Genomic DNA, 11,142 nt, shown 5'->3' with positions numbered 1-11,142 from the left:
AACTGTAACCTCCCTTTCCTCGGGAGGGATGGAACTGCCTGTCATTCATGCAGGGAGGGTAGGGGCAGTGAGGAAGGAGGAAAGAGCTCTATTTTGTATTGTATATAAGGAGCTGGGTCCTGCAGAGTAGAAGAGAGAACGTTTATGAAATGCTGGCAGAAAACTTTGGCTCTAGGGAACACTCACAACCAGAGGGACCCCAGACTGGCAGAGAAACAGAACCTCAGCTGAGACTGAATCGGGTGCATCTTTGGGAGGAAGAAGTCTGTAATTTCCTTGTCTTCTAACCCAGAGGAGGTAAGTTGTCATGAATTAGCTCTAAATGAAAGGAAGAGAAACTCTTGTTTCCTTCCTTCTCCTTTTTCTTCTCCTGTTTAATGGAATCCTGTTAAAATCTCATTATTTCTGCTTTCTGTCAGGACCTATACTGTAACAAGAAAGCTTTATAACCAGAGTAGCTAAAATAGCTGTTAGCCAGAGTTCTGGAGCAGTAACAGGCCAATATAGGAGGTGGCCATGGCTTTACAACCACTGGGAAGTGTGCTGAGCCATGTTCTTGTTGAGCTACCTGCTTTTGTGGTACAACTGTTCTCTGACCAGCTCCCTTTTGGTCTTTACTGACTGTCCCTGATTTTGTCTTTTAGCTTACGACAAGGTTTCTTCCTAACTTTGTCATTTGCTGGCTTATGCTCTGCAGGACAGATATTTAAATCCTAACTTTTCACCTCTGGTAGAAGAAATGTAGACTTCTTCATTATTCTCCTGAGTCCCCAAATGTTTTGAATCCTGCTGAGATACTGGATCACAGGAGCAACTTGGGCAGAAAATTCCAGAGACTGCAGTGGCAAAAATAAAGGAAAAGGTGTGTAGGCTTATTAGATTCACTTCCACTACTTTATTGATTATTCCTTTCTGGAGCTATTTTGAGAAGTCTTCTTTCTTAGGAATATCTCTCTCACCACCAATATTTTTTTGTCATTGACTTCCTAGTCTTTCTAGTTATCCTACATGAAATGAATATAAAATGTTCGAGATGAGAGAATCTAGAGGATTTAAATAATAGCATTGGAATATTTCATGTAATTTTCTACCTCCTTTATCCTATCATACTGCAGTGTTTTTGATGTGAGCAGAAGCCTTCAAGGAATCTCAGCTCTGATTCCTGGTTTACAGTAAAGTGTAGAAAGAGTTGGAGTTATTCCTTGTAATAGGTATCGTATTACACAATGCACATATGAGTAATGAGAACTAATTTCCTGTGACCAGTAAATATAGTTTATTATCCTGTTTTTTATGTTCTTATCTTTACTAGATCTCTACAACTTAAACAATTTACATCACTCTGTATTCCATTGTTCACATGGTTTTTATTCAGTGCCATGAGGTCTTGCTCAGGTGCTAGCCCAGTGTTCAGATTTGGTCAGGTTTTGATCCAGGATAGAAAGCTATCTCTCAACTTTGTGCCTGTTCTTAAAGGTAGACGTAAACCATGCCTTAGGGCTTTTTGTCAATGTAGGCAAAAGTCAAACCTTGTAGAGGAAAACTAAAGCATGACTGGAAAGGCAGCTGAGAGGAGCAAGGTCAGGAAAAGGAAGAGGAAAATATCTGGGGTATATGGGGACCTGAGAATGGTGATGGTGGTGGGGAGTGGTTCCTGTTGGAATCTATCTATTTACTGTAGCTGCTTTAAGAAACTTCATCCCTCCTAGTTTCCATTTGTTCTGTTTTATTTTTCCACTGCTCACTTTTCTCTTCTGATTGTGAATTTCTAATTTAATCCCCTTTCAAAGAATTTCAGATGTCTCCTCAAAAATCCCTAGGAACTTTGCATCCCTCCCATGATAAGCACAGTCGCATTCTCTCTAAATCCAGGGTATTAGCTTTGTGTTTTTATAAACATTTTGTTATACAGAGTATACTGCTAAGGACATCTTTGATTTTGAGTCTGGAAACATGCTTGCTTTAACTCTGATGCCACAGTGCTCAGCAAGGCATAAAGACATAAGAAGCAAAAATGTTGAGTTAGAGTTCACAACCCTCATGGCTAATCACTGACCCCTTCCATTTGAAACTATATCCAGTGTGGACTTTGAGGCAGATCCATGATGGGGAAGAGAGGAGCCAGTGAGTGAACATCTGAAATCCCCATTAAATGCTGTCAGAATATAAAGTAAAAGCTCCAGCCCACTTTCTGCTTCTCCTTGAACATCTTTGGCACAGATATAGAGAACTGCAATAGAAATGTTAAAACTGGTGTGACTAGAGAATGAATGAGTGTGCTTGGGAGTGGAAGCAGCGGAAGGAACAGAAGCAGGAGGTGTCTAAGTATAGCAGGTCTGACGGCACTTAGATTAGCAGGTCAGGATCCCAGCACATCCAAAGGCAGCTTCTTAAGACACTCAGATCAGGAGAGAGAGAGAGAACAATGAATAAATCCTGATGACTTTCAAAGGCAGGACAGGATGGAGAAACTAATCACTGTGGGGTCCTAAAGGGTAACTAAAGCATATACAAAACCTGTATGTGGTTACCAGCCTCAGAATAACACAGAAGTGATGAAAACCCAGCAGCTGACATTCCTTTCAACAGTGTCATGGTGAAGAATCCTGGGTAGATCATTTGAGCACAGACATCTTGCTGGTTGTAAGAATATGGGTCTGAGAGTATGAATGTGAGTGAGGGAAACCAGTTTTGTTTTTAAATAAAATAACCTTCCTCCCCATAAAGTCCCAAACTAAACTTCACTACACTGTTGCTACACTATTGCAGCATTATTTCCAACATAGAGCTGACTGCCAAGCATCAAGTCAAATTTAACTATCTTCCTTCTGTTTCTGTCCCTGTAGATGCCATGTGAAGACTGCACGGAGAGAGACAACGGAAGCACCAATGCAACTATGGGATTTCTCCTGCTCGGATTCTCTGAGCTGCTTTCTCTCCGAGCCCTCCTCTTCCTTTTTTTTCTTACTGTCCATCTGGCTACATTGGCAGGGAATGTGGTGATCTTCATGGCAGTAGTTATGGAGCCTTCCCGTCCTCCCATGCTTTTCTTCCTCCATCAGCTCTCTGCCATTGAATTCTGCTATACTTTAGTCATTGTTCCGAAGGCACTCCTCAGCCTGACAGCGGATGGTACCACCATTTCTTTCATAGGTTGCGCTGCCCAGATGCACCTCTTTGTGGCACTTGGTGGAACTGAGTGCTTCCTTCTGGTGGCAATGTCCTATGACCATTATGTTGCCATCTGTCAGCCTCTTCACTATGTGGCAGTGATGAGTGATGGGCTCTGCCTCAAGCTAGCTGTGGCATCCTGCCTGGGTGGCTTTGCTGTTGCCCTGGGGTTGACAGTGGCTGTTTTCCACTTACCTTTCTGTCAGTCACATCACATCAATCACTTCTTCTGTGATGTCCCTGCTGTGCTGCACCTTGCTTGTACTCAGAATTACACCCTAGAGCTGCCCTTGCTGGCTGCCTGTGTAGTCCTCCTGCTCTTCCCTTTCCTGCTAATCCTGACTTCTTATGCTTGTATTGCTACTGCTTTGCTGCATGTCCACTCCTCTATGGGAAGAGGCAAGGCCTTTTCCACCTGCTCTTCACACTTGGCCATCACCTTTCTGCACTATGGATGTGCCAGCTTCATGTACATTCGTCCTAAGTCCAGTTACTCACCAGCCCGAGATAAGATGGTATCCCTGGTCTACACTAACATCACCCCATTACTATATCCCCTCATTTACAGCCTGAGAAACCAGGAAATCAGAAAGGTCCTGAGAAAAATGTTGAAGAGGAAGAGAATAGCTCAGCTAAACTGGGGTACTGTCAGGGCTGTTATGTGTGGGTGTGGTAAGTTTTGGTAGAACAAGCGTGTGCTTGGTGGAAAACAGCCTTACGACTAGGTTAGGACCAGATTCTCTCTAGACTTCATAAGGGTAAACATCCAGGCAGAATTCAGCATGCATCTGTACATCTCTGACAAGACTACATCTCTGCTAAACATAAGGTCTCTGACATACGACTTTAGCTAAAGGGAAATATCTTTACCAACTTGTGAGGAAGAAGAGCTTTGACTAGTTTGTAATCTCATTTCTGTAATCACAGACATGCTTAGCATGATCAAAAAATCAGCATAAAATTTTTTACGCTGCTGTACTGTTTTCACTATTTTTCTGTCAAATTGAAAGTAGATTTCAAAATGAGAAGATGATAAATATTCTTGGATTGTTGTTAAGGTTTTCAGTATAGAAAACATAAAGATTGTTATTGGAAGTTTAAAAGAAGAAAGCCAATGCTTTGAAAGAAGCAGAAATTAAGCTGTGAAATGAGGCTGTATTCTAGCATCCCATCACAAGTGAAAAGATCATTAGTATAAATTCATCTTACTTTGAATTATTCAAAATAATGACATTGAAAGTGGATATGGATTTGACAAGAGTATGACTTTGGTGTCATGGAGGGAACCATCTTTTCTTGTATAGGAAGATACTTCAGATTTGTATTGTTCTTACGGCAGCATAAGGATAAGATGCTGGTCTCATCATGCGACTTTTATCATATAAATATGGATGCCCAAAGAGTGTTAAAATCTATTAGCATAAGTCCAATGTAGTTGCTGCAGTTATTGTAATTTCTGTAAGAATACCAGTGAGAGTTCTGGTGCATGCTAGACTGCAGCAGAGGCAAGAATCTGAAAGATGCAAGGCAATGTTATTTTTAGTGTTTCCTACATTTTGGCAGAATGGGATGATTCAGACAAATTAGTGAAGAACAATTTTGGACAGGAACAGGGAAAAGAAATCAACTTCGACATTTTATTTAATACTTCATTCCCCAGTAGCTTTTCAAAATACCAATCTCTTTATATACTAATTATTAAGAAAAAATTAAAAGGCTTTTGTTTCTCTGTCTAATCCAAAGGAAATTCAGCACCCTAGCTGCCCTCAGATCCTCCCGATGGCAGATTGAGAGAACAGAGTAATATTTGCTTTCTCTGGGCTACAACCATTAAAAGTTATGGTAAGTGGCTTTGAATAATGTAAAAAAAAAAATTGTCACTGTAACTGAGGAAGTTAATTTGGTGCTATCTGACAAAAGAGAAATGCAGAATTTAAAACTCACATTAAAAGTGATTTTACAGTTGACAGTCTACTAGGCTAAAATATTAACACAGAATATTGGCTCTCATGTCAATGAATATTTATTAACTGCTATGAGCAAAGGTTTAGCTGCGTTATTTAAAATGAACAAAGTTGTAGAGAATATTTTAATCTCCTGCCAGGTCTGATAAAAATGAGAAGGGGAGGGTCTCAGCAAACACATTAGAGAACTACTTTGAGGCAAATACTACTACAAGATTTAAAGACAGTAAATAATTGTAATGAGCATGGGACAAAACTAAAGCCTCAAATCTTGTCTAGTCCTATGGAGCTTTGAAGTTAACTCTGCTGTAAGCAATGGGCTGGACTAGGACCTCCAGAAGTCCCTTCTGAGATTGCTAGGATTCTACAGCAGAAATTTCTAACTTGCCTTCTAGAAGCTATTGATGTGTTCATACACATGACAATAAAAGTAAGGGAGGAAAAGGCACTGAGGTTTGTAATGCTGATAAGGGCCTTGGAAGGGGTCCTCACATTTTTCTGTCTTCTCTGGGGATTGGATAGCAGACATGCAGATATTGGCTGCTGCTAGACAGAGAGGGTAGCTGGGCTTGTCCTGAACTAGAGAAGTTTCTCAGTGACAGATGCTGGTTGAAAGCACTTCAGCAGACCTGTCCTCACTGTGAGGATGTGGATGATGCCTTTGGGAGGGATGACATGGCTGAAACAGCAGCCAGGCTAGACTCTTGACTTCAGTTCTGAGATACTTGTGAGGAGAACAACACGGAAAGAAAGCTTTCTGTGATAACACTGTTTCCACCCAAGGTCCTTGCAAATGAACTGAGGGAGGAAATATCCCTGAACCAAAGACTGTTCCCCCATCCTATCCCAGCCACTATTCCCATACCATCCACAGCATTCTCAGTCCCTCCTCCATGCCTAGCTGGGCTAAGTGGAGGGTTTTGCTATAGGTTTGCTGTGAGGATCTGAAGAGAGAGTGAGAGGAGGGAAACTCAGGATTTGAGCAGTATATAGTTTATTACCTCCAGAAACCAACGTGTATCAAAGGTCAGAACTTCTCTTTCTTTAAACATTTTCTTCACAGCCCCAGATGGCACCTGAGACCCCTTTCCTCCACCCTTCCTTTTCAAGTGGCTGATTCAGTCCTGTTGGCTTGACATAGTATGTTGAGAGCTGGAGAATGCCTAAGTGGGGTAAGGCAGCAACATCCCTCAGGTGCAGGACAAGCACAGAAAAAAAAAGAGATTTTTGAAGTCTTTTCTTAGCATTTCACAGGAAACACCAGGCTCCAATCATTCTGAGGACACTGATAAATTGGCATCCAGTCAGGCAGTGAGTCTGACTCATGGCAGTGAGACAAGTGTGTGTTCCCCTTCTAACCAAAGATGGATATGGCAGAGTTATCTGTCCATGTGCATCATAATTTTTTTGAATTGGGTAGGGTCTCAAGACCCCCAAGTGTATGGGCATGGCTGGGGACCTGCATTCTATGAAAGGTCCTGTCCTTTCTTGGAAGGAGAGTGCCTACAGCTACAAATACGCAGAGGCTGGAGATCTGTCAAACACAAGTGTTATGAGATTGGCCAGTGGAACTAGCTGAAAAAAATGTGAGCCTCCCTTAATGCTTTACAGATCCATGTCAACAGAGAGTTCACCCCTGCAGTTGATTTTGTTAAGGATACCCTGGGGAAGACACTGGGTAAGAACACAGATCTCATCAGCGTTTGAGCAGAAGAGCAAAGGCCTGTAAGCTCTCATCAGTGTTGTCCAAGTGTTCAAAAATGAAGAGGATTTGGAGGATGATGTCAGAGACCTTGAGTACCACTTAAAGAACTCAAGGTCCAGTACCTTGAGTGGTACTGGTAGGATACCACTGAAACTTCCTTTTCACTGATGTAAAATCCGTGAAACCTTCACCCTGCTCCCAACTTGCATATTTTTACTGGTAATCCAGACAAAAAAATTCCTAAAAATGTTTCCTACAAATAATCCACCTCCTAAAAGAATTACATATGCTTTGGAAAAAAAAAGAAAATTTTCTAGGAGCCTAAATACAAAAAGCTCATTAACAGGATGTGTTTCTGTTATGGGTTAGAGAAGTTGAAATTCTACAGAAAATTCAATCTGTCAAGAACACTGAGAAGATTTTAATGTAACTACCTGCCCCAGACTAAAGCATATTGTCAGGCTATCTGTCTTGGTTACATGCAAAGGGAGTCCACCAGCCTCCCTTGTTTTGCATTCTTCAAAAACTTAGAAAACCTGCAGATAATCCTATAGTTATCCAAATAGCTTCTTTTGTCCCTTGGTTTGAAGCAGGAGGAAAGCATCAAGGTGAAAATAATCTAGCTATTTACAACAATGGAGTTGCAGCCAGTGAAAATGAATATGTGGATAGCATTAAATCTAGACAAAGGGCATTGCTACCATGAGGGGTGAAAGTTGCCAGAAATTATGATTTGCTATTTATCACAGAATCACAGAATGGGTAAGGTTGGAAGGGACTTCTGGAGATCATCTAGTCGAACCTCCCCGCTCAGCAGGGTCACCTAGAACATGTTAGACAGGCTTGCATCCAGGTGGGTTTTGAATATCTCCAGAGAAGCAGACTCCACAACCTCTCTGGGCAACCTGGTCCAGTGCTCTGTCACTCTCACAGTCAAGTTCTTCCTCATATTCATGTGGAGCTTCCTGCATTTCAGTTTGTGCCCGTTGCCTCTTGTCCTGTTGCTCAGCACCACTGCAAAAGAGCCTGGCCCCATCCTCTTGACATCCTCTCTTAAGGTATTTGTAGACATTAATAAGATCCCCTCTCAGTCTTCCCTTCTCTGGGATAAACAGGCCCAGCTCTCGCAACCGTTCCTCATAGGGCAGATGCTCCGGTCCTCTGATCATCTTCGTAGCCCTATGCTGAACTCTCCCCAGTACCTCCGTGTCTCTCTTGTACTGGGAGCCCAGAATTGGACACAGTACTTGAGATGAGGCCTCACCAGGGCTGAGTAGAGGGGCAGGATCACCTCCCTCGACCTGCTGGCAACAGTCTTCCTAATGTACCCCAGGATACTACTGGCCTTCTTGGCCACAAGGGCACATTGCTGGCTCATGGTCAACTTGTCATCCACCAGCACTCCCAGGTCCTTCTCTGCAGAGCCGCTTCCCAGAAGGTCAGCCCCCAGCTTGTACTGGTGCATGGGGTTATTCCTTCCTAGGTGCAGGACTCTGCACTTGCCCTTGTTGAACCTCATGAGGTTCTTCTCCACCCAGCTCTCCAGCCTGTCCAGGTCTCTCTGAATGGCAGCACAGCCCTCTGGTGTATCAGCCACTCCTCCCAGTTTGTTATCATCAGCAAAATTGCTGAGGAGGCACTCTGTCCCCTCATCCAGGTCATTGATGACTAAGTTGAACAGGACTGGCCCCAGTACTGAGGCCTGGGGGACACCACTAGCTACAGGCCTGCAACTAGACTCTGCACCCCCGAGCGTAACCCTCTGAGCTCAGCCTTTCAGCAAGTTCACAGAATCACAGAATGGCTGATATTGGAAGGGACTTCTGGAGATCATCCAGTCCAAACCCTCTGCTCAAGCAGGGTCACCTGTTCTCAATACACCTCACTGTCCACTCCTCTAGCCTGCACTTCCAGAGCTTGCCAAGAAGGATGTGATGGGAGACAGTGTCGAAAGCCTTGCTGAAGTCATTTACACAATGTCCACTGCTCTGCCATCATCTACCCAACCAGTCATTCCATCATAGAGGGCTATCAGATTGGTGAAGCATGATTTCCCCTTGGTGAATCCATGCTGACTACTCCTGACCGCCTTCTTTTCCTCCATATGCTTGGAGATGACATCCTGAAGGAGCTGTCCCATCACCTTTCCAGGGATGGAGGTGAGGCTGACAAGTCTGTAGTTGCCTGGGTCCTTCTTCTTGCCCTTTTGGAAGACTGGAGTGACATTGGCTTTCTTCTAGTCCTCAGGCACCTCTCCCGTTCTCCATGACCTTTCAGAGATGATGGAGAGCGGCCTAGCAATAACATCTGCCAGCTCCATTAGTACCCGTGGGTGCATCCCATCAGGTCCCATGGATTTGTGAATGTCAAGTTTGCCTGAAAGATCTCTAACCTGATTCTCTTCGACCAAGGGAAAGTCTTTGTTTCTCCAGACTTTCTCTCTTGTCTCCAGGCTCTGGATTCCTGAGGGCTAGTCTTAGCTTTAAAACTGAAACAAAGAAGGCATTCAGTAACTCTGCCTTCTCTGGGTCCTGCATCCCTATCCCATTCATCAGCAAGCCCATATTTTCTCTTGTCTTCCTCTTGCTTCTGAGGTATTGGAAGAAGCCCTTCTTGTTGTCCTTGACATCCCTTGCCACATTTAATTCCATACGGGCCTTAGCCTTCCTCGTCACACCCCTGCATACTCTGACAGTGCTCTTGTAATCCTCCCAGGTGGTCTGTCCCCTCTTCCACATTCTGTGTGCTTGCTTCTTCTGTCTGAGTTTTGCCAGGAGCTCCTTGCTCATCCATGCAGGTCTCCTGCCCCTTTGGCTGGACTTCTTTCTCCTGGGGATGCATTGCTCCTGAGCTTGGAGGAAATGATGCTTGAATATTATCCAGCTCTCCTGGACCCCCTTCCTTGTAGGGCCTTAACCCATGGGATTCCTCCAGGTACTTCTCTGAAGAGGCCAAAGTCTGCTCTCCTGAAGTCAAGGGTTGCGATCCTGCTTATTGCCCTGCTTCCTCCACACAAGGATCCTGAATTCCACCATCTCATGGTCACTGCAGCCAAGGCTGCCCCCAACCTTCACACCTCCAACCAGTCCTTTTTATGTTAGTACAAGATCCTGTAGCACACATTTAGAGAAAGGATCATTGTTTTCTGTACATTTATCATCTAATGTGCCAAGAGCAGTAAGTATATTGGCTTTAACATGATAAAAATGAGAATGCTATAGGAGTTCCCATGAAATCTTGCATATATATAAGAGGATAGACAAGTATGTCCTGATATTTTTTGTGCCATTATGTGAAATTTTCCAGCACACAAAATCTGATATGAGCCTTCATAATCTCAAAAAACAAAGTCTACACCCCTGTAAGCAGGCTAAGAAGGAACAAATACTCTTAAAGATTCTGGCTTTCCCCTCAGAATCAAAAATATCTAGACTCTAAATGCTTTTTATTTTCCAGCTGGGAGGCTGTGTCGGCCTCCAGTCTCTTAAATGAACTGCCCCAGGGAGCAACTGAGATGGGACTAGAAATAGTCAGGAGATCAAAGTGCAGTGAAGGAAGGAGGTGAATTAAGCTCTGTGCCAGCTGGTTTGTTTCAGATTCAGTTTCACCCATTTCTGCAAGGGCCTCCAGATCAAAAAGCAAACTGAACTGGTTAGTGGCAACTCCTGCATTGTATCCCTAACCTAAAGCTCTTGTCTTGAAGTTAATATGCTACCATGTTCAGCTACCTCTTAGTCAACTTAAATGTGGAGATGGAAAGGTCAATATCCACCTGGTGCATACCCTGGACTTGACTTGTATAGGCTCAAAAATATGACTATCTACAGATTGGTACATAAAGCTGAAGGAAGACCAGATGGCTCAGCAGTATTTGGCCTCCAACCTAGTCACTGCTAAAAACCTGGACTCCCAAAGCCTGTGTTGTGTTTTACTGTGTTTTCAGGCTGCAGGTGCTTTCAGCATTCATTTCTATTTTCATGATTTAATTAAGAGTTCAAGCCTTCAAATTGCTGAGGATGAACTGGAAAGAGAGCTGACAAAGAGTTGGGAAGATGTTACTATCACAGTCAACGCCCTCATCCCCCTGCAAGAGAACTAGGTCTCTAACTCATATATTTTCCCTTCCTGTCAACACTGAAACCATTCAGGATGAACAAAGGTTGTCAGCCCAGTGACAAGCTGTAACTATTTAAGCACAGGATAGCAAGGGTTGGCAATGCCGCAACATCAAGAAATAAGGACAAGCGTATTGTGTTTAGATTGTTGAGGCATCTGTAATTTATCAACACAAGGACCATAAAG

The 11,142-nt window shown here is 43.4% G+C and overlaps 1 protein-coding gene across 1 annotated transcript; it reads left to right on the top strand.

The window, feature by feature from the left end:
• Positions 1–2,846: 2,846 nt before the first annotated feature.
• Positions 2,847–3,857, top strand: LOC134138427 (olfactory receptor 10AC1). Its single transcript, XM_062572098.1, has one exon. The coding sequence runs from the start codon at positions 2,847–2,849 to the stop codon at positions 3,855–3,857; it is 1,011 nt and encodes a 336-aa protein (XP_062428082.1).
• The last annotated feature ends 7,285 nt before the right edge of the window (positions 3,858–11,142 follow it).

The sequence above is a fragment of the Rhea pennata genome, chromosome 1 (genome assembly GCF_028389875.1).
Source record: "Rhea pennata isolate bPtePen1 chromosome 1, bPtePen1.pri, whole genome shotgun sequence".
NCBI lineage: Eukaryota > Metazoa > Chordata > Aves > Rheiformes > Rheidae > Rhea > Rhea pennata.
This window is presented reverse-complemented; position numbering and strand designations above follow the sequence as displayed.

What these genes read in the sequence shown, in the direction of transcription:
- LOC134138427 (XM_062572098.1), top strand. Translation starts at nt 2,847, where the DNA reads ATGCCATGTGAAGACTGCACGGAGAGAGACAACGGAAGCACCAATGCA.